The sequence below is a fragment of the Oncorhynchus tshawytscha genome, unplaced genomic scaffold (assembly GCF_018296145.1).
Source record: "Oncorhynchus tshawytscha isolate Ot180627B unplaced genomic scaffold, Otsh_v2.0 Un_contig_336_pilon_pilon, whole genome shotgun sequence".
Lineage (NCBI taxonomy): Eukaryota > Metazoa > Chordata > Actinopteri > Salmoniformes > Salmonidae > Oncorhynchus > Oncorhynchus tshawytscha.
In genome coordinates, this window is record NW_024608780.1 from 3,647 (window position 1) to 28,613 (window position 24,967).

General features: G+C 42.4%; 1 protein-coding gene across 1 annotated transcript; it reads right to left on the reverse strand.

Moving 5' to 3' along the window:
- Positions 1–7,593: 7,593 nt before the first annotated feature.
- Positions 7,594–23,306, reverse strand: LOC121843813 (C-type lectin domain family 4 member E-like). Its single transcript, XM_042313656.1, has 7 exons — positions 23,153–23,306; positions 22,936–23,043; positions 21,687–21,782; positions 10,389–10,511; positions 10,145–10,287; positions 9,914–10,014; positions 7,594–8,160 (listed from the first exon to the last, which is right to left on the reverse strand). The coding sequence occupies exons 2-7, from the start codon at positions 23,036–23,038 to the stop codon at positions 8,001–8,003; spliced, it is 726 nt and encodes a 241-aa protein (XP_042169590.1). The 5' UTR covers positions 23,039–23,043; positions 23,153–23,306; the 3' UTR covers positions 7,594–8,000.
- Between the last annotated feature and the right edge of the window lie 1,661 nt (positions 23,307–24,967).

The window sequence follows — 24,967 nt, forward strand, 5'->3', positions numbered from 1 at the left end:
AAGTGATCTGTGTCACGACTTCCGCCGAAGTCGGCTCCTCTCCTTGTTCGGGCGGCATTTGGCGATCGACGTCACCGGCTTTCTAGCCATCGCCGCTCCATTTTTCATATTTCCATTTGTTTCATCTTGTTCAATACACACCTGTTTTCATTCCCTAATCACACTGCATGTATTTAGTCCTCTGTTCCCCTCCGTGTCTTTGTGTGAAATTGTATTTATGTTATGTGGGTATTGTTATGTGCCATACTTATTGTCTATGTTCCGTGTTTGGGAACATTTATGTACTTTTGTGGGCCAGAATAAAAAGTGCGCCTGCTCACTACATCTGCTCCCATGCACCTGACTTCGCCTCCAGTACACACCCTTAATAAACCATTATTACTGTTATTAGAGTAGTACAGTGTCCAGTGTCAGAGTTATTATAGAGCAGTAGTCTCTTACCTTGGGGTGGTCATTGTTATTACAGAGCAGTAGTCTCTTACCTTGGGGTGGTCAGTGTTATTATAGAGTAGTTGTCTCTTACCTTGGGGTGATCAGTGTTATTAGAGCAGAACAGTAGTCTCTTACCTTGGGGTGGTAAGTGGTGTGCCGTCCACCCATTTCCAGGTCCCCTAAGTAACAGAGTATGTCAGACCAATCCAGGCTCCCCTTAGTAAAGCCAACAAGAAACTCCTGTTGGTGAGAAAGATACTGATATTGTCAACTACTATAGACTACATGTGTTAAATACTGGAAGATACATTACTGACCAAGGCATGTTTGACTCACTCACTCACTCACTCACTCACTCACTCACTCACTCACTCACTCACTCACTCACTCATTCACTCACTCACTCACTCAGAGGAGCAGACCTGTCTACGGAGATGAAAACCTGGGAGGAGAGCAGACTGGACTGTCTGAACAGAGGAGCAGACCTGATGATCATAAACAGCAAGGAGGAACAGGTGAGTGAGTGAGTGAGTGAGTGAGTGAGTACTCAGGATCCCAACAGCTTCCATCCCTCTGGACGAATTTTCCATATTTTCCGACAAATGTTTTGCTCTGTTGAAGAAATATACCTAAAATTTGAAATATATATAACACTTGTGTATTGTATTGATCTTTTTTGTTTACATTGCCATTTAACTGTTGGTGAATCCTTGATTGGTGTGTACTGCACACAGTGTCCAAGTGCACTGCAGGTTCCACCCTGGACGTAACATGGTAAATATACATCTGTCTCCCTCCATTTAGTATGATATGTTACATTTCACTTGATATGTATTCATTTGTGGATGTCCCTCATCTATTTCGTATGATATGTTTTTAATTTCACTTTGTTGTGGCTAACGTTAGCTTAGAATATGTGGACAACTACAAAACCCAGGTGTCTGGTTAGACTGTAAACTCTCCTTCCAGACTCACATCAAACATCTCCGATCCAAAGTTAAATCTAAAATTGGCTTCCTATTTCACAACAAAGCCTCCTTCACTCATGTTGCCAAACATACCCTTGTAAAACTGTCCATCCCACCTATCCTCAACTTCGGCAATGTCATTTACAAAATAGCCTTCAATACCTTACTCAATAAATTGGATGCAGTCTATCACAGTGCCATCCGTTTTGTCACCAAAGCCCCATATACTACCCACCACTGCGACCTGTACGCTCTCGTTGGCTGGCCCTCGCTTCATACTCGTCGCCAAACCCACTGGCTCCAGGTCATCTACAAGACCCTGCTAGGTAAAGTCCTCCATTATCTCAGCTCGCTGGTCACCATAGCAGCACCCACCTGTAGCATGTGCTCCAGCAGGTATATCTCTCTGGTCACCCCCAAAACCAATTCTTCCTTTGGTCGCCTCTCCTTCCAGTTCTCTGCTGCCAATGATTGGAACGAACTACAAAAATCTCTGAAACTGGAAACACTTATCTCCCTCACTAGCTTTAAGCAACAGCTGTCAGAGCAGCTCACAGACTACTGCACCTGTACATAGCCCATCTATAATTTAGCCCAAACAACTACCTCTCCCCCTACTGTATTAATTTATTTTGCTCCTTTGCACTCCAGTATTTCTGTCTCTACCTTGCACATTCTTCCACTGCAAATCTACCATTCCAGTGTTTTACTTGATATTGTCAAGGATTTCCTCCCCTTCTTCCGAAGAGGAGAGGCGAAAAGGATCAGAGGACCAATATGCGGCGTGGTAAGTGTCCATGGTTCTTTTAATACGTAAATGTACACATGAACACTACAAAACAATAAACATGGAAAACCTAAACAGTCCTATCTGGTGCAAACACAGAGACAGGAACAATCACCCACAAACACACAGTGACACCCAGGCTACCTAAGTATGATTCTCAATCAGAGACAACTAATGACACCTGCCTCTGATTGAGAACCATACTAGGCCGAAACATAGAAATACCCAAATCATAGAAAAACAAACATAGACTGCCCACCCAACTCACGCCCTGACCATACTAAATAAATACAAAACAAAGGAAATAAAGGTCAGAACGTGACAGCTATATTGTATTTACTTCTCCACCATGGTCTTTTTTTGCCTTTACCTCCCTTATCTCACCCCATTTGCTCACATTGTATATATACTTATTTTTCTACTGTATTATTGACTGTATGTTTGTTTTGCCTTGGTTGTTGTCCTTGATGATCTTTATGGCCTTCCTGTGACATCGGGTGGTGTAGGTGTCCTGGAGGGCAGGTAGTTTGCCCCAGGTGATGCGTTATGCAGACCTCACTACCCTCTGGAGAGCCTCAAGGTTGTGGGCGGAGCAGTTGCCATACCAGGCGGTGATACAGCCCAACAGGATGCTCTTGATTGTGCATCTGTAGAAGTTTGTGAGTGCTTTTGGTGACAAGCCGAATTTCTTCAGCCTCCTGAGGTTGAAGAGGCGCTGCTGCACCTTCTTCTCAACGCTGTCTTTGTGGGTGGACCAATTCAGGTTGTCCGTGATGTGTACGCCGAGGAACTTAAAACGTACTAACCTCTCCACTACTGTCCCGTCGATGTGGATAGGGGGGTGCTCCTTTGTTTTGTTGACGTTGAGTGTGAGGTTATTTTCCTGACACCACACTCCGAGGGCCCTCACCTCCTCCCTGTAGGCCGTCTCTTCGTTGTTGGTAATCAACCCTACCACTGTAGTGTCGTCCGCAAACTTGATGATTGGCTTGGAGTCGTGCATGACCACGCAGTCGTGGGTGAACAGGGAGTACAGGAGAGGGCTCAGAACGCACCCTTGTGGGGCCTCAGTGTTGGGGATCAGCGGGGTGGAGATGTTGTTACCTAACCTCACCACCTTTTAGCGGCCCGTCAGGAAGTCCAGTACCCAGTTGCACAGGGCGGGGTCGAGACCCAGGGTCTCGAGCTTGATGACGAGTTTGGAGGGTACTATGGTGTTAAATGCTGAGCTGTAGTCGATGAACAGCATTCTCACAAAGGTATTCCTCTTGTCCAGATGGGTTAGGGCAGGGTGCAGTGTGGTTGCGATTGCGTCGTCTGTGGACCTATTGGGGCGGTAAGCAAATTGGAGTGTGTCTAGGGTGTCAGGTAGGGTGGAGGTGATATGGTCCTTGACTAGTCTCTCAAAGCACTTCATGATGACGGAAGTAAGTGCTACGGGGCGGTAGTCATTTTGCTCATTAACCTTAGCTTTCTTGGGAACAGGAACAATGGTGGCCCTCTTGAAGCATGTGGGAACATCAGACTGGGATAAGGATAGATTGAATATGTCCGTAAACACACCAGCCAGCTTGTCTGCACATGCTCTGAGGCCTCGGCTGGGGATGCCGTCGGGCCTGCAGCTTTGCGAGGGTTAACACGTTTAAATGTTTTACTCACTTCGGCTGCATTGAAGGAGAGACTGCAGGTTTTGGTAGCGGGCCGTGTCAGTGGCACTGTATTGTCCTCAAAGCGAGCAAAAAGTTATTTTATCTGTCTGGGAGCAAGACATCCTGGTCCACAACGGGGCTGTTTTTTTTTTTTTGTTATCCGTGATTGACTGTAGACCCTGCCACATACCTCGTGTGTCTGAGCCGTTGAATTGCGACACTACTTTGTCTCTATACTGACATTTAGCTTGTTTGATTGCCTTGCGGAGGGAATAGCTACACTGTTTCTATTCGGTCATGTTTCCGGTCACCTTGCCCTGGTTAAACGCAGTGGTTCCACACTTCTGTTAAAACATACAATCCACTTATCGCAAGGTGTGTATTAATTTGTGGATGTCCATCATCCATTTCATATGATATGTTACAAATGTTCAATATGTATGACATGTTATGAATTTTAATTTGTTGTTGGTAAAGTTAGCTAGGTGGCTTGGTGGTAGGTGTCTAACATTAGCTACGCTAGAAGTTAGCATTAGTGGTTCAGGTTAGCGCTAAGGTTAGGAGTTAGGTTAAGTGGTTACGGTCAGGGTAAGGGAAAGGTTTAGCTAATATGCTAAGTAGGTGCAACGTAATAAAAAAAATAAGTAAGTAGTTGCAAAGTTGCTTATTTGCTAAAATGCAAACGTTGTCCATGATAAGATTTAAAAGCGCAACCTTTGGGTTGCTAGACGTTCGCATCATTTGGCCACTCATCCTCCCTCCTTTTGTTTTGGTCTTAAGTAAACTTCTGTGTAATTTAACCACATCAAACATAATGTAACATATCATACTAATCACAAAGTGTCACAGATTTATGTTTACTATGTTACGTCTAGTCTTTGAGGTCAGGCTGCAAATTCACCCTTCAGGAGAATGAAGGGTAGAGAAGAGGGATGCAGCCCTCGTGACTGACTTGACTACTTACCACACTCAGAGAGCCTCTTCTCCAGCGCCACCTTCTCATTGGTCAGGACACTGACCCTGTCTCTCAACTTGTGTCTTTAGTCAGGGCATTGTAACGCTCTTGTAACTGTTTTTTGTCCTTTGAATTATCTGACTGGCCTCTCTCTCTCTCTAGCTGGTTCAAGTTCTTCTTTCTCCTTCTGCAAGTGGTCTCTATCTGTACATGTAACGTTTGAGAGAGAAGTTATTATGCACAGCTGGTTAAAATGGTATGTACGTGTTCAGTGCTGGATATTGGAAATATATATCTGATTGGATGTGCATGGCTTAATTGGCAGACCCTCATTGGTTGTTGGCCAAGGTATTCAAGGGTGCTACCTGTGAGTGGGTGCAGATGGACTAAGCTTGGAACAGGTTATGTTGTATCTGCTGTCATGTTTGAAATGAACAGTCTTCATGATGTAAATGCTTTATAATGTCGAGATTCTCTTTGCAATAACTAGAAAGAACCCGCTTCCTTTAACGAGGGATGCAACAGTACACAGTTCAATGATACCACTACTGGTATCTGGCTGGTCTCTGTCTTGCTCCAGTTCAGTGGTGTTGTAACGGGTCTCGACCTGGTTTCTCTCTTCGTTAGAGCGGTGCTTAAAAACAAAGATGTTCCTGCATGGGAAGCATCCCAAATGACACCCTATTCCTTCTATAGTGCAGTACAATGGACCAAAGCCCTATGTACCCTGGTCAACCACAGTCCTGGTTGTGGTGTGTACATTGTCGCCATGTTCAGTGACTTATACAAGACCAAGTACACCAGTTACAGTTGTATCTCAATTCTCTGGATGATGTCGACATTCTTTCTTGACAAACTACTGGTCCCACAAGCCATATAACGTCTGTAAGTCGGAATTGTCATCCTTGCTTTGTGAGTACAGAACGATTGTGTGATCATGAAATGCATATCTGTCCTATGGGCTCTGGTCAAATGTAATGCATTACAGTGCATTCCGAAAGTATTCAGACCCCTTTTCCACATTTAGTTACGTTACAGCCTTATTCTATAATTGATTAAATTAATGTTTTCCTCATCAATCTACACACAATACCCCCATAATGACAAAGCGAAAACAAGTTTTTAGAAATGTTTGTAAATGTATTAAAAATTAGAACACAGACACATTATTTACAAAAGTATTCAGACCCTTTGCTATGAGACTCAAAATTGAGCTCTGGTGCATCCTGTTTCCATTGTTCATTGTTGAGATGTTTCTACAACTTCATTGGAGTCTTTTGGGAAATGCAATTGATTGGACATGATTTGGGAAGGCACACACCTGGCTACATACGGCTCAACAGTTGACAGTGCATGTCAGAGCAAAAACCAAGCCATGAGGTGGAAGGAATAATTAGAGCTCTGAGACAGCATTGTGTCGAGGTACAGGTTACCAAAACATTTCTGCAGCATTGAAGATCCCCAAGAACACAGTGGCCTCCATCACTCTTAAATGGAATAAGTTTGAACCACCAAGACTCTTCTTAGAGCTGGCCGCCTGGCCAAACTGAGCAATCGGGGAGAAGGGCCTTTCTCAGAGAGTTGACCAAGGACCCAATGGTGACTCTGGAACATAGTTCCTCTGTGGAGATCGGAGAGAAGCTTCCAGAAGGACAATCATCTCTGCATCACTCCACCAATAAGTCCTTTATGGTAGAGCGGCCAGACAGAATCCACTCATCAGTAAAAGACACTTGACAGCCCGCTTGGAGCTTACCAAAAGGCAACTGAAGGACTCAGACCATGAGAAACAAGATTATTACCACTATTTAACTTTTTGGCCTGAATGCCAAGCATCATGTCTGGAGGAAACCCAAGATGAGTAACGAATAGCAAAATCACCTGCCTATTTCAATCTAGTATAGTACAAAAGTGGATCTACACTTATCATTCGGTGTGAGAAATAAATATTTCTAGACTCTGGGACAGTTGTGGGACGATAGATCCCAAGTTCATACAACCACTATACATCAAAAAAACGTTTAAAAGCAAAGGGGCTGATGCAACAGATCAGAACATTTAGCTTAAAATGTTAATTAACTATTAGGCTACTTCTTCACATTATAACAACAGCAATGCACACAGCAGTAAGCTAAAAGCGCTATTGTTCCAATATGCTAATTATGTATGACCTTTACGTAGACTAATGTTTTTCTTAACAGAATGGCTAGTGTTTTTCAAATCAATTTAACTGGTTATTGTGGATCATGGACAGGGTGCCCTAGCAGATGGCCTTGGTGCCCTGGCAGATTGGGAACCTCTTGAAGGACAAATAGCCTTGCGCCTAAAATCACGAAATTCAAGGTGTGCACATGTGCGTGTATGTGTGTGATAGATAGTTTTCTTAGTTCTTACCTGAGCGACGGGTCTCAGTATTCACTCTCCTTGTTGCTCTTTTCTCATGTTCTTCAATAACCTGTTTGTTAAAGTAGTCATACATCTGAACTAACTATGTGATTACCTTTCTAACTGTGTGTGTGTGTCTGTGTGTTTTGTGTGTGTGTGTGTCTGTGTGTTTGTGTGTGTGTGTCTGTGTGTTTGTGTCTGTGTTTGTGCCTGCGTGCAGCATGTATCCTCTCAGTACTGTTCTGCCGACCGTCTGTGTCCAACTGCAAGTCACATTGTTTTAACAATCCAATCACATTCAATCAGGAAGCTGGTAAATTGCTAGGTTCATTTCTTACTGAGCCTTTCTTTTCTGAGCCTCATCTTTTACTAAAGAGATTTGTACTAATAATTGATTATGAAAAAAGCACAAGCCTATGACAAATCACATAACATGTTTCTATTTAAAACAATGAATACAAGCATTTTACAGATGACAATATGTCTACACACTGTTTACCTAGAGAGAGATGCATTAGCACTGTAGCACTACTATATAATGAGCTACTGTATAACTCTTCACAAATACAGTTATGAAGAGAGGTAAATGATATGTCAGAATATTTATATACAGGCTCAGAATACCCAATATTAACACATTATCAGCACAGTCCTTGTTACAGTATATCCTGGTTCACAACCATTATCAGGTTGTTTGCCACTCAGTACAGTACTAGCAGTGTGTTGGTGTGTGTGCGTGTGTGTGTCTTAGAGAGAGAGAGAGAGAGAATGAAGTTGTGAGCACTGTAAGGTGCTCTGTAAGGTGCTCTGTTGTCATGGTGTTGTTAAACCACTTTCTCACAAATCCAGTGACGATTGTCTAAACATGACTGGTCATTCCATGCCTTTGCAGGAAGCCAGGTTTCTGTGTTCAGCTCAACACAGTCCTCCTCCCCATTTTTTGGGTCGTCACGACCATTATCAGGTTGCTGTGAGTGCCAGTAACTACAGGGTAAACAAGACAGAGAAAATAATAATAACACATGCTTAGTTACGGGTCCTTTTCCAACAATGCAGAGTTAAAGTAATTAAGTAATAAAAAAGTCTAGTCCCTATTAGGGAAATCCCTAATACATTGGCAAATGAAATCACATTTCAGCAAGACAATAACCTAAAACACAAGGCCAAACCGACACTGGAGTTCCTAACCAAGTGTAACGGTTCTCCTCTTCATCTGAGGAAGAGTAGTCAAGATCGGACCAATGCGCAGGGTGGTATGTGTCCATGTTAATATTTAATAAATCAACTGAATAACAAAACAACAAAGAGCGTGAACGAAACAGCACTGTAAGGTGCAACAACACAAAACAGAAAACAACTACCCACAACTCAAATGGGAAAAACAGGCTGCCTAAGTATGGTTCTCAATCTGAGTCAACGATTAACAGCTGCCTCTGATTGAGAACCATACCAGGCCAAACACATAGAAAAACAAAACTAGAACAACACATAGAATGCCCACGCCAACTCACGCCCTGACCAACCTAAACAAGAAACATAACAAAGGAACTAAGGTAAGGACGTGACACCAAGAAGGCAGTGAATGTTTCGAGTTTTGAAAGTTTTGATTTAAATCTGCTTGACAATGTATGACAAGACGTTAAAAAGGGTTGTCTAGCAAAGATCAGCAATGAAATTTGACAGAGCTTGAATCATTTTTTCGAAGAAGTCTAATGAGTGTGTGGGAAGAGTCGAGTGAGTGTGTGGGTAGAGTCTAGTGAGTGTGTGGATAGAGTCTAGTGAGTTTGTGGGAAGAGTCTAGTGAGTGTGTATGTAGAGTCTAGTGAGTGTGTGGGTAGAGTCTGAGTAGAGTCTAGTGAGTGTGTGGATAGAGTCTAGTGAGTTTGTGGGAAGAGTCTAGTGAGTGTGTATGTAGAGTCTAGTGAAGAGTCTAGTGAGTTTGTGGGAAGAGTCTAGTGAGTGTGTATGTAGAGTCTGAGTGTGATGTAGAGTGTGAGTGTGTGGGTAGAGTCTTGTGAATGTGTGGGTAGAATCTAGTGAATGTGTATGTAGAGTAGAGTGAGTGTGTTGGTAGAGTCTAGTGAGTGTGTGTGTAGAGTCTAGTGAGTGTGTGGGGGTAGAGTGTAGTGAGTGTGTGGGGGTAGAGTGTAGTGAGTGTGTGGGGGTAGATTGTAGTGAGTGTGTGGGGGTAGAGTGTAGTGAGTGTGTGGGGGTAGAGTGTAGTGAGTGTGTGGGGGTAGAGTCTAGTGAGTGTGGGGGTAGAGTCTAGTGAGTGTGGGGGTAGAGTCTAGTGAGTGTGTGGGTAGAGTCTAGTGAGTGTGTGGGTAGAGTCTAGTGAGTGTGTGGGTAGAGTCTAGTGAGTGTGTGGGTAGAGTCTAGTGAGTGTGTGGGTAGAGTCTAGTGAGTGTGTGGGTAGAGTCTATTGAGTGTCCATAGAACCAGTGCAAATAACATAAAACATACTAATTAAAAAGGGGGCAAAGTTAATAATCAGACGCTGGTAGAAAACATCATCATAAATTATAGACATGTTTTTTCAGCTTTAATATGAGCACACCCTCATCTAGCTTAGACCAACAAAGATAACTTTAGTTGTATTTCATTTTCATATTTAATAGTACTTCGTTTCTTAGATATATTTATTAGTGTTTGTGGAATGACATCTATGAGTGAACACAAACTTTTCATGATAATGATTTGAAGCAATATGTCATTTGTTAAAAAGTCTCTATCACACCTTATGGTCAGTGGGGTGTCGTCCACCCATCTCCAGGTCCCCTCAGTAACAGAGTCAGTCAGACCAATCCAGGCTCCCTTATTGAGGCCTAAGAGAAACTGCTGTTGGTGAGAAAGATACGGATATTGTCAACTACTATAGACTACATGTGTTAAATACTGGAAGACATATTACTGACAAAGAGATGCTTGATTCTCTCTCTCTCCCATTCTCTCACACACAGACACACACCTGTTCCCTATCACTGTTTACGATCACCAGGTCGGCTCCTCTCTCCCGACAGTCCTCTCTGCTCTCCTTCCAGGTTTTAGTCACAGTAGACAGGAAGTACCAACTGGAGTTGAACTTCTGCCAGCCATCAGGACAGGTTTGTTCTACATGACAAAACATGAATTTCCATCTTGTTATTCTGCACCTATTATTGAAACTGCATATTAGATATGTGATGTTATGATCATTTATCAGGTTAACTCACTCAGATTAGAGAACTTTCTCATGAGATCATCTCTTTCCTTCTGAAGCTGGTCTCTCTCTTCAGTCAGTGTGTTGTAACTGGTCTGTAGCTGGTCTCTCTCCACAGTCTCATTTCCTCTGTTATCTGGAAAGGATTGATACATGTAGCTCCTGGTTAATTCACTCACGTAACAGTAATTCAATAACATCTAAATGCATATTCTCATGATAATGATTGAGATGATTGACATGCAGTGTGGACATTTCACCAGTAAAACGTGATGAATTATCATTCAAGATTGACATGGATGTTTAGTCTATTTTGAAATGAGCTGTTCCTGACTTGGTGAAGGACATAGAACATTTTCTCGAGACAATGTGGATATAGTCAGACGTTGTAATCTGAGGATGCATTTGATGTATATTCTATAAAGGTATTCAAAAGGTGTCATCTGTCAGTGCAAACATTGATTGAGAAATGATGACAAATATCACTACACCACTGGTTGCAGTGCCTATCAAAATACATGACTGACATCGGGGAAAGAGGACAGACTATCAGCTGATCATTCATGTTGATGATTGATCTAAATCTGCTAGTTAGCTAGATCAATAATGTTTTCACTGATTGTGATTTCACCGTCAATGGTCTTATCAAAGGGTTCATAAAGCCTTCATAATGCATTCATAAGCGCTACATTAATGTGTTATTAAGCATCTATAAGTGTACGTCATGCTTTATAAAGGGTTCATAAACGTGTCATAACTGTGAAGTCCATGGAGAACAAGAGCACCTCCTCCCAGCTGCCCACTGCACTGAGGCTAGGCGACATGGTCACCACCGATAAATCCATGATAATCGAACATTTCAATTATCATTTCTCTACGGCTGGCCATGCTTTCCTCCTGGCTACCCCAACCCCTCGCAGCTACTCGCTCAAGCCTCCCCAGCTTCTCCTTCACCCAAATCCAGATCGCAGATGTTCTGAAAGAGCTGCAAAACCTGGACCCGTACAAATCAGCTGGGCTAAACAATCTGGACCATCTTTTTCTAAAATTATCCACTGCCATTGTTACAACCCCTATTACCCGTCTGTTCAACCTCTCTTTCATTTCGTCTGAGATCCCTAAAGATTGAAAGCTGCCGCGGTCATCCCCCTCTTCAAAGGGGTGACACTCTAGATCCAACCTGTTACAGACCTATATCCATCCTGCCCTGCCTTTCAGAAGTCTTTGAAAGCCAAGATAATAAACAGATCACTGACCATTTCGAATCTCACCATACCTTCTCCTCTGTGCTATCCGGTTTCCTAGTTGGACACGGGTGTACCTCAGCCACACCTCAGGTACTAAACGATATCATAACCGCCATCGATAAAAGACAGTACTGTGCAGCCGTCTTCATCGACCTGGCCAAGGCTTTCGACTCTTTCAATCACCGTATTCTTATTGGCAGACTCAATAGCCTTGGTTTCTCAAATGACTGCATCGCCTGGTTCGCATACTACTTTGCAGATAGAGTTCAGTGTGTAAAATCGGAGGGCCTGTTGTCCGGACCTCTGGCAGTATCCTGATGCCATTTGCATACACTGTATATATACTTTCTTTTAAAAATTTCTATTGTGTTATTGACTGTATGCTTGTTTATTCCATGTAACTCTGTGTTGTTGTTTCTGTCGCACTGCTTTGCTTTATCTTGGCCAGGTCGCAGTTGCAAATGAGAACTTGTTCTCAACTAGCCTACCTGGTTAAATAAAGGTGAAATAAAAATAACTAAAAACATAATCTCCCATGTCAAATGTGACATGACCCACAATGTTGAATATGATATAAACGTATAAAGGGTGACATGTTGTGCTGAAGGATGAAACTCGTTCCCAAACCCAGACACTTCCGGCCAATTGCTCGGAAGGTTTGGTAGACCAACGCATCAAACTTAGATTTAGGGTTTAGATCTAAAAGAACATTTTAAGAATAGAAATTGTGGAAATGTGCTTAGCCATAATCAAATCAAATTTTATTTGTCATATACACGTGGTTAGCATATGTTAATGCGAGTGTTGCGAAATTCTTGTGCTTCTAGTTCTGACCATGCAGTAATATCTAACATATTGATGAGCAGCATAGGAAAAATGCAGTAGAGTAGAGTATATACATATGAGATGAGTAATGTAGGGTATGTAAACATTATATAAAGTGACATTGTGGCTAGTGATACATATATTTCATCCAATTTTTTATTATTAAAGAGGATAGAGATTTGAGTCAGTATGTTGGCAGCAGCCACTCAATGTTAGTGATGGCTCTTAAACAGTCTGATGGACTTGATATAGAAGCATTTTTACAGTCTCTCTGTCCCAGCTTTGATGCACCTGTACTGACCTCACTTTCTGGATGATAGCAAGGTGTACAGGCAGTGGCTCGGGTGGTTGTTGTCCTTGATGATCTATTTGGCCTTCCTGTGACATCGGGTGGTGTAGGTGACCTGGAGGGCAGGTAGTTTGCCTCCGCTGATGCGGAGCAGTTGCCGTACCAGGCGGTGATACAGCCCGACAGGATGCTCTCGATTGTGCATCTGTAAATGTTTGTGAGTGTTTTTGGTGACAAGATGAATTTCTTCAGCCTCCTGAGGTTTAAGAGGTGCTGCTGTGCCTTCTTCACCATGCTGTCTGTGTAGGTGGACCATTTCAGTTTGTCCGTGATGTGTACGCCGTGGAACTTAAAACTTTCCACCTTCTCCACTACTGTCCTGTTTATGTGGACAGGGGCTGCTCCCAAATCTGCTGTTTCCTGAAGTCCACGATCATCTCCTTAGTTTTGTTGACGTTGAGTGTGAGGTTATTTTCCTGACACAACACTCCGAGGGCCCTCACCTCCTCCCTGTAGGCTGTCTCGTCGTTGTTGGTAATCAAGCCTACCACTGTAGTGTCATCTGCAAACTTGATGATAGAGTGTGCATGGACACGCAGTCATGGGTGAACAGGTAGTACAGGAGAGGGCTGAGAATGCACCCTTATGGGGCCCCAGTGTTGAGGATCGGCGGTGTGGAGATGTTGTTTCCTACCCTCACCACCTGGGGGCGGCCCGTCAGGAAGTCCAGGACCCAGTTGCACAGGGTGGGGTCGAGACCCAGGGTCTCGAGCTTAATGACGAGTTTGGAGGGTACTATGGTGTTAAATGCTGAGTTGTAATCGATGAACAGCATTCTTACATAAGTATTCCTCTTGTCCAGATGGGTTAGGGCAGTGTGCAGTTGGATTGCGATTGCGTCGTTTGCGAACCTATTGGGGCGGTAAGCAAATTGGAGTGGGTCTAGGGTGTCAGGTACTGTGGAGGTGATATGATCCTTAACTAGTCTCTCAAAGCACTTCATGATGACGAAAGTTAGTGCTACGGGGTGATAGTCAATTAGTTGGGGGTGATAGTCAAGCTCAGTTGCCTTAGCTTTCTTGGGAACAGGAACAATGGTGGCCCACTTGAAGCATGTGGGAACAGCAGACTGGGATAAGGATTGCTTGAATATGTTCGTAAACACACCAGCCAGCTCTCTGTGCATGCGGCTACGGATGCTATCTGGGCCTTGCGAGGGTCAACACTTTTAAATGTTTTACTCATGTTGCCTGCAGTGAAGGAAAGCCTGTAGGTTTTGGTAGCGGGCCGTGTCGGTGGCACTGTATTGTCCTCTGGGAGCAAGACATTGTGGTCCGCGACGGGGTTGGTTTTCTTTTTGTAGTCCGTGATTGACTGTAGACCCTGCAACATACCTCTCATGTCTGAGCCATTGAATTGCAACTCTACTTTGTCTCTATACTCACGCTTAGCTTGTTGATTGCCTTGCGGAGGGAATGGCAACACTGTTTGTATTCGGTCATGTTACCGGTCACCTTGCCCTGATTAAAAGCAGTGGTTTGCACTTTCAGTTTTGCGCGATTGCTGCCATCAATCCACAGTTTCTGGTTGGGGAATGTTTTAACAGTTGCCGTGTGTACAACATCCCCGATGCACTTGCTAATAAATTGCTCACTGAATCAGCGTATTCATCAATGTTATTGTCCGATGCTATGCGGAACATATCCAAGTCCACGTGGTCGAAGCAATCATAAAGCGTGGAATTCGATTGGTCAGACCATCATTGAACAGACCTGAGCATGGGCGTTTCCTGTTTTGGTTTCTGTCTGTAGGCTGGGAGCAACGAAATGGTCAGATTTTCCGGAAGGAGGGCGGGGGAGGACTTTGTATGCGTCGCAGAAGTTACAGTAACAAAGATCCAGGGTTTTGCCAGCCCGGGTCATGCATTCGATATGCTGATAAAATTTAGGGAGCCCTGTTTTCATATTAGCCTTGTTTAAATCCACAGCTACAATAAATGCTGCCTCAGGATTTGTGGTTTCCAGTTTACATAGAGTCCAATGAAGTTCTTTCAGGGCCGTCGATGTGTCTGCTTGGGGAGGATGTACACAACTGTGATTATCATCGAAGAGAATTCTCTTGGTAGATAATGCGGTCGGCATTTGATTGTAAGGAATTCTAGGTCAGGTGAATAAATGGACTTGAGTTCCTGTATGTTGTTATGATCACACCACATCTCGTTAATCATAAGGCATACACCCCTTCTCTCTTCTTACCAGAGAGATGTTTGTTTCTGTCGGCGTGATGCATGAAGTAACCAGCTGGCTGTACCGACTCTGATATCTTATCCCGAGTGAGCTATGTTTCTGTGAAACAAAGAATGTTACAATCTCTGATGTCTCTCTGGAAGGCAACTCTTGCTTGGATTCCGTCTACCTTATTGTCAAGAGACTGGACATTGGCGAGAAGTATACTCGGGAGCGGTGCGCGATGTGCCTGTTTACGGAGCCTGACCAGAAGACCACTCCATATGCCCCTTCTGCGGCGCCGTTGTTTTGGGTCGTCGGCTGGGATCCAATCCATTGTCCTGGGTGTTGGACCAAACAGAGGATCCGCTTTGGGAAAGTCGTAATCCTGGTTGTAATGTTGGTAAGTTGACGTTGCTCTTATATCCAACAGTTCCTCCCGGCTGTATGTAACAAAACTTAAGATTTCCTGTGGAAACAATGTAAGAAATAATACATAAAAATAAAAAAAATACTACATAGTTTCCTATGAACGCTTAAGCGAGGTGGCCATCTCTGTCGGCGCCGGATGTACAGTCTTTGTGGTTGTATTAACTATCGACGACCAGGGGGAATGTTTTTGCTAAAGGACATAGCCTGATGGCAAATATTTTACTCAAGAAGGTCACTCCCGTAGAATTCTATGGTCACTCCCACTAACTTTGAGTGGTTGATATCCCAGGCTTATACAGTGCAATCGGAAAAGTATTCATACCCCTTGACTTTTTTCACATTTTGTTATGTTACAGCCTTATTCTAAAATGTATTGAATTATTTACTCCCCTAATCAATCTACACACAATAACCCACAATGACAAGGCAAAAACAGGTTTTTAGAAATGTTTGGAACTTCATAAATAATAAAAAAACGTACATAAGTATTCAGACACTTTACTCAGTACTTTGATGAAGCAGCTTTGGTAGAGATTACAGCCTTGAGATTTCTTGGGTATGACGCTACATTCTTGGCACACCTGTATTTGGGGAGTTTCTCCCATTCTTCACTGCAGATCCTCTCAAGCTCTGTCAGGTTGGATGTGGAGCATCGCTGCACAGCTATTTTCAGGTCTCTCCAGAGGTGTTCAATAGGGTTTAAGTCCGGGCTCTGGCTTGGCCACTCAATTGGCTTGGCCACTCAAAGACATTCAGAAACTTGTCCCGAAGCTTCTCCCTTTTTGTTTTGGCTTTGTGCTAACGGTCATTGTCCTGCTAGAAGGTGAACCTCTGCCCCAGTCTGAGGTCCTGAGCCCTCTGGAGCAGGATTTCATCAAGGATCTCTCTGTACTTTGCTCCATTCATCTATCCCTCGATCCTGACTAGTCCAGTCCCTGCCGCATGATGCTGCCACCATCATTCATCAGCGTAGGGATGGTGCCAGGATTCCTCCAGACGTGACGCTTGGCATTGAGGCCAAAGAATACATTTTGGTTTCATCAGACCAGCGAATCGTGTTTCTCATGGTCTGAGAGTCATTAGGTGCCTTTTGGCAAACTCCAAGCGGACTACCATGTGCCTTTTACCGAGCAGTGTATTCCATCTGGCGCTGCAGCGATTGTTGTCCTTCTGGAAGGTTTTCCCATCTCCACATAGGAACTCTAGAGCTCTGTCAGAGTCACCATCGGGTTCTTGGACACCTCCTTGACCAAGGCCCTTCTCCCCGATCGTTCAGATTGGCCGGGCGGCCAGCTCTAGGAAGAGTCTTGATGGTTCCAATCTCCTTCAATTTAAGAACGATGGAGTCCATTGTGTTCTTGGAGACCTTCAATGTTGCAGAAATGTCTTTGTACCCTTCCCCAGATCTGTGCCTCAACAAAATCCTGTCTCAGAGCTCTATGGCTTTTGCCAAGCCATAAATACATTTTAGAATAAAGCTGTAACATAACAAAAAGAGCTGATGCAGATCCTGCCAAAATCAAGCACGGGTTACCAGAAGAATATCAGGACCAATTTTAAAGCATAGGAGCATACAATCTTTGCCTCGACACAATCCTGTCTCAGAGCTCTATGGACAATTCCTTTGACATCATCGCTTGTTTTTTTCTCTGACATGCACTGTCAACTGTGGGGCCTTATAAAGACAGGGGTGTGCCTTTACAAATCAAAAATTGAGAGTTGGCGCCACCTTGCGGGAATATTGAAAACAGGCAGGTGGATACCATCCTGACAAAGCCCCTGGGAAGAAGTGCTGGTAGTGTTGCTCTGGGTGTTGCCGACTTCGAAGGTACTAGAGGGCTGGGGTTCAACTCCTTATCTCATCTCCTGAAGTTTTTTTCACCTTTCACCTATCGCCTGGTTTTTATGAGTGTGTGGTTGTGTGTATGGATAGATGGATAACAAATAGAGGGAAAGAGGACATCCAGCTAGATGGGGTGGCGCTCACCCGCATTGCCATGATTACCCAGAACCATTATCCTGTGAAATTGGATTGGGATTCGACCTAGCAACCTTTCGGTTACTGGCCCAACACTCTAACCACTAGGCTACCTGCCACCCCAAGTAATGACACAGTTAATTTGCATAAAATGTTTCAAATAATTTTTATTGTTCATAACCTTATTTTCCAATTGATCTGATCTCTCTTCTTCTCTGTTTTTATTGCCTCTTTCTCCTTCCCTCTGATTTTCAGATGCAGGATGATGTCAGTATGTTTCTGTTCCTCCCTGATGAGTTCACTGCCAACATGACGCTGTTGGAGGAGAGCCTGATGGCCGAGTTTGTCCAGCGCTCCACTTGAGTAATGAGCATGTATCTGGTTTCTCTGTCCTCTTAATGCTGACGGAGCCAGAGCACGCATATAGAAGTAGTCTAACTGGCCTGCTGCACAAATGTAGGGAAGTAACCATTTGGGGATGTCTGATTTCTGATCGTGTTCACTCAACACCACTAATTAGCTGAGCTTCTAAGTCATTTTTTCTTCACCTTTACATCCATTGTGAATGTTAGTTCCTCACAGTATTTTAAAAATCTTTACAAAACTCTCCCCTCGATAATCACCAGTCCTCCTTAGAAGAAGCAAAGAGATGAATGAGATTGAAAGAATTTATATTTTCATCAGGATATTTTCTGATTTGATTTGTTCTAGTTGACAATGGAAGTTCTTGGCCTACTGCTACATTGCCTTAGGATATCAAATCAAATCAAATCAAATCAAATTTTATTTGTCACATACACATGGTTAGCAGATGTTAATGCGAGTGTAGCGAAATGCTTGTGCTTCTAGTTCCGACAATGCAGTAATAACGAGCAAGTAATCTAACTAACAATTCCAAAAAAAAAAAAAACTACTGTCTTATACACAGTGTAAGGGGATAAAGAATATGTACATAAGGATATATGAATGAGTGATGGTACAGAGCAGCATAGGCAAGATACAGTAGATGATATCGAGTACAGTATATACATATGAGATAAGTATGTAAACCAAGTGGCATAGTTAAAGTGGCTAGTGATACATGTATTACATAAGGATGCAGTCGATGATATAGAGTACAGTATCAACGTATGCATATGAGATGAACAATGTAGGGTAAGTAACATTATATAAGGTAGCATTGTTTAAAGTGGCTAGTGATATATTTACATAATTTCCCATCAATTCCCATGATTAAAGTGGCTGGAGTAGAGTCAGTGTCATTGACAGTGTGTTGGCAGTAGCCACTCAATGTTAGTGGTGGCTGTTTAACAGTCTGATGGCCTTGAGATAGAAGCTGTTTTTCAGTCTCTCGGTCCCAGCTTTGATGCACCTGTACTGACCTCGCCTTCTGGATGACAGCGGGGTGAACAGGCAGTGGCTCGGGTGGTTGATGTCCTTGATGATCTTTATGGCCTTCCTGTAGCATCGGGTGGTGTAGGTGTCCTGGAGGGCAGGTAGTTTGCCCCCGGTGATGCGTTGTGCAGACCTCACTACCCTCTGGAGAGCCTTACGGTTGAGGGCGGTGCAGTTGCCATACCAGGCGGTGATACAGCCCGCCAGGATGCTCTCGATTGTGCATCTGTAGAAGTTTGTGAGTGCTTTTGGTGACAAGCCGAATTTCTTCAGCCTTCTGAGGTTGAAGAGGCGCTGCTGCGCCTTCCTCACGATGCTGTCTGTGTGAGTGGACCAATTCAGTTTGTCTGTGATGTGTATGCCGAGGAACTTAAAACTTGCTACCCTCTCCACTACTGTTCCATCGATGTGGATGGGGGTGTTCCCTCTGCTGTTTCCTGAAGTCCACAATCATCTCCTTAGTTTTGTTGACGTTGAGTGTGAGGTTATTTTCCTGACACATATCTCTTCGTGCACTCATTTCTTTAGACGCCAATGAATCACAGTGTATAAATGTGTCCATGTGGCAGAGGCTGGTCCCATTAGTGGAATTTCTATTTTAAGATCTTTATTATTTTAATTCTGGTTTGAAGCGGCAGGTTGCATAGCGGTTTAGAGCGTTGGGGCGGTATACTAGGTGAACAATCTGTCAATGTGCCCTTTTCTAAGGGACTTACTCCTAATTACTCCTGTAAATCGCTCTGGATAAGAAAGTCTCCTAAATGATGTAATTCCGGTTTGTAATATTAACCATGTCACAATTATTTTGGAAAACAAAAATGATACTAAATGAAAATGTTCCACTAAAACATGTTAATGAAAATCATAACTGACACACGGATCGGTAGAAATGGAATGATAAATAACTGACACACGGATCGGTAGAAATGGAATGATAAATAACTGACACGCGGATCGGTAGAAATGGAATGATAAATAACTGACACACGGATCGGTAGAAATGGAATGATAAATAACTGACACATGGATCGGTAGAAATGGAATGATAAATAACTGACACACGGATCTGTAGAAATGGAATGATAAATAACTGACACACGGATCGGTAGAAATGGAATGATAAATAACTGACACACGGATCGGTAGAAATGGAATGATAAATAACTGACACACGGATCTGTAGAAATGGAATGATAAATAACTGACACACGGATCTGTAGAAATGGAATGATAAATAACTGACACACGGATCGGTAGAAATGGAATGATAAATAACTGACACACGGATCTGTAGAAATGGAATGATAAATAACTGACACACGGATCTGTAGAAATGGAATGATAAATAACTGACACACGGATCGGTAGAAATGGAATGATAAATAACTGACACCGGATCGGTAGAAATGGAATGATAAATAACTGACACGCGGATGGGTAGAAATGGAATGATAAATAACTGACACGCGGATGGGTAGAAATGGAATGATAAATAACTGACACACGGATCGGTAGAAATGGAATGATAAATAACTGACACGCGGATCGGTAGAAATGGAATGATAAATAACTGACACGCGGATCGGTAGAAATGGAATGATAAATAACTGACACGCGGATCGGTAGAAATGGAATGATAAATAACTGACACGCGGATCGGTAGAAATGGAATGATAAATAACTGACACACGGATGGGTAGAAATGGAATGATAAATAACTGACACACGGATGGGTAGAAATGGAATGATAAATAACTGACACGCGGATCGGTAGAAATGGAATGATAAATAACTGACACGCGGATGGGTAGAAATGGAATGATAAATAACTGACACGCGGATCGGTAGAAATGGAATGATAAATAACTGACACACGGATGGGTAGAAATGGAATGATAAATAACTGACACACGGATGGGTAGAAATGGAATGATAAATAACTGACACGCGGATCGGTAGAAATGGAATGATAAATAACTGACACGCGGATCGGTAGAAATGGAATGATAAATAACTGACACGCGGATCGGTAGAAATGGAATGATAAATAACTGACACGCGGATCGGTAGAAATGGAATGATAAATAACTGACACGCGGATCGGTAGAAATGGAATGATAAATAACTGACACACGGATCGGTAGAAATGGAATGATAAATAACTGACACACGGATCGGTAGAGATGGAATGATAAATAACTGACACGCGGATCGGTAGAAATGGAATGATAAATAACTGACACACGGATCGGTAGAAATGGAATGATAAATAACTGACACGCGGATCGGTAGAGATGGAATGATAAATAACTGACACGCGGATCGGTAGAGATGGAATGATACATAACTGACACGCGGATCGGTAGAGATGGAATGATAAATAACTGACACGCGGATCGGTAGAAATGGAATGATAAATAACTGACACGCGGATCGGTAGAAATGGAATGATAAATAACTGACACACGGATGGGTAGAAATGGAATGATAAATAACTGACACACGGATGGGTAGAAATGGAATGATAAATAACTGACACGCGGATCGGTAGAAATGGAATGATAAATAACTGACACGCGGATCAGTAGAAATGAAATGATAAATTGTAAACTTTCTCAAACTTGAAACTCATGCGGAGTCTAGGAACAGACTACTGTAAATAGAGCACACATTTCATTGTACTGCATCATTACGACAGGTGTGTTTATTTTTGTCAAAAACATTGACAAACTACAGGAATTGTGATCGTTGATTTTAAATACAGAACTAGTGTGATGATAAAATACGTATCTGCCCCATCGACCCTGTTCAACTGTAGTCCGTTATAAAATAGAAAAGAGACCCAAATGGAAAAAGGTCCCAAATGGCACTCAAAAGAACAGAGCTACTAGGGTGTCATTTGGGACACAACCTCACTCACAGAAAGCCAGCCTCAGGGAGATGTTAAGGGTGACTTGTAGAAGACACAGCACTCCAAAACACACAGCAGCCAGCCTGTAGAGTCTTAGTCTTCCATCTGCAGAGAAACACACACACACACACACACACACACACACACACACACACACACACACACACACAAAGAAACAACATCATCCTACATCACTAATGATTATGATCAGAATTCTGAGAACCAAACATGCGTCATTTGTTTTCCTCTGACTTAGGGTAGGCAGCAACACTTTACTCAAACTTGTGGTCACCTCACATCAGATAAACAGGAAGCTACTGTATGAAGAAATTGCCAAAATTGCACAATATAGCTGAAGAATGATTTAAAAGGGCTATCTTTGACTGCTGACTCAATTTTTTGGGACTTTGAAATGTATGATACTTACCCATTCATTCTTCATGAATATAACTTGTAAATGCCTCATGAACTTAGTTTAACTATGTGACCCCCATCAGGACCCAAGACTGACCATCTATGAGCTCAAAATGACATTTAAAGATGCACTATGCAGAAATCGGTCCTCCATTTCCTTGTTGCAAAAATTCTAATGTGTTTATGTGACAAAACAAGCAGTCGTTGTGTAAAATAAATATTGTATAATCTGCTGTTTGAAGTTGCTGTACGAAACCTAAAGTAAAAGATGTAAAAATGCAACTTCAGAAAGGGAAGCACAGAAAAACAACACATAGAACAGATCTACCGCCTCTTCGACTTGCTTTCAATGGGAATGAAAGATCTATAACTCACATCTCTATATGAATGTTGTCGGATCTCCCAAAAATACAGAGTTTGTACAATTCCATCATTTACAATTCCAGAGTAAAACAAGCTTACACTGAGCATACAGATCTCTATGAATTTGAGAGTGCTTACATTTCTCCAGCCCCTCAGCAGTTTACCTAAAACAGTGGCAGGGCGTCCACTTTGTTGTTGTTTTAAAAGGTTATTTTTAATTGATCTTATTAAAATAGTTCCAGTAATTGAAGGGGAAAAACTAATGCATTTTAGTGTGTGAGCCCAGAATGTTGTAATCCCCACTCTCCTTACCAACTGAACCACCCAGGAGACAGAACACTCAAAAATATACATGTTATGTATGTTTTTCTTTTATGTGGTATTTGTGTGCGTGCCTGTGTTTGGTTCATCTATGCCTGCAGGCGGGCGTTCGTCCGTGATTGCGCGAGAGAGAGAAAAATAGCTAATTATTTGTCCTTACCTGAGAGATGAGTCTCAGTCTTCACGCTCCTCGTTGCTCTGTTCCGGTTTTCTTCATTAACTTTGTTTAATTCAATCACCTGTTTGTTGATGTAGTCGGCCATCTTATCTAACCGTACCGAATATCAATGATTAAACCAATCAATCAATTAATCAACTAATTCAGTCTGACTGACCTGATATTGTAATATCTATGATTCTAACTTACTTGTACTTACGGTATTAACTTACTGTATGATTACCTTTCTAACTGACTCCGAATGGTAATATCTATTTTATGATTCTAACTTCAATTACAATTAGCTGAGTAGTTACTCTGATATGCGTCTCCACTGGTACCGCTCTGAAGTCTGTTTGAGGTCGACTGCAGTTGATAGAATCCAATCAGATTCAAGCAGGAAGTCATATTTCGCAAGGCCTGTTCGTAACATTGTTCATAAGGAAGTCCCGTTATGGCTTGCAGTGGCCATATAGGGGCCTTCTTTCCTGTCTATGCCGTCTGTGTGTGACATCAGTGAGAGGAAATATTCAGAAGTGTGTGTAGGGTATCTATGTCTGCGTCTTTTTCAGAGGTTTTAAAGGGGAACTTCACAGACGTGTGTGCCTTTGTGAATGTGTGTGTGTCCTAAGTTCTGTGCTGCCTTCTGTCTGTGTCCAACTGCAGGTCACACTTTTTTAACAATCCAATCACATTCAATCAGGAAGCTGGTTGACCTCAGAGGACACTGTTCCTTTATTTATTAATCTGTGCATTTGTTCTTCTTCTTATAAAAGTGATTGATGGTAATAATTGATCATGAAAAGAAATCTAGAACAATTATGAATACATTTAGCAGAATACAAGCATTGTAGAGCACAGTATGTCTACACACTCATCTAAATCTCAACATAACATTCTTTTTCTCTGTCCATCACTAATTAAAATGTTCTTCTTCCTCTAAGGCTCTCTCTGACAAGGCTCTATCTCAATAGTCTGATTCCTCTTCTCTTTTCTCCTCTCCTTCTGCTCAACCCTATTAGAGGAGAAGGTCCAAGGTCCCTCCCCGAGGATTGTATTATCCAATGTGTTTTGAGAAGGAGGGGAGGAGAGAGGATGCGAGGATAAACCAAGGAAGGATGAATTGAGAAAAAACCCATAGACAAGTGTGTAATACCTCTGTTTCACCTCTGTTGTTCATGGTGAGTTCATCTCTCACTTTATCCACTAGGTGGGGATCATCACTTAACCATTCATGGATCCAACCATCAACGGAGAGTTAGAGGTAGAGAGAGAGATATTTGTGTAGAGCCGACATGCAATGCTATATAATGAACTATAAATCTTAACATTGACAACAGCTATTACGTGATATACAGTACCAGTCAAAAGTTTGGACACACCTACTCATTCAAGGGTTTTTCTTCATTTTTACTATTTTTTACATTTTAGAATAATAGTGAAGATATCAAAACTATGAAATAACATATATGGAATCATGTAGTAACCAAAAAAGTGTTAAACAAATCAAAATATATTTTATATTCTTCAAAGCAGCCAACCATTGCATTGATGACAGCTTTGCACACTCTTGGTATTCTCTCAACCAGCTTCACCTGAAATGCTTTTCCAACAGTCTTGAATGAGTTCCCACATAGGCTGAGCACTTGTTGACTGCTTTTCCTTCAATCTGCGGTCCAACTAAAATGTGTATAAGATGTATAAACTAAAGGTAGAAGCCTAAGTGTTTATTAGTTTACTCTAATTCGGGGAGGGTGGTAGGGTTTGCAGGGAATGATAAAGGTATATTCTTTAAAAAGTATGTATATCTATTTAGGTATGTGTATGTACATATGTGTATATGTATGCATGTGTGTATGTATACAGATATACACTGCTCAAAAAAATAAAGGGAACACTTAAACAACACAATGTAACTCCAAGTCAATCACACTTCTGTGAAATCAAACTGTCCACTTAGGAAGCAACACTGATGGACAAAAGATTTCACATGCTGTTGTGCAAATGGAATAGACAACAGGTGGAAATTATAGGC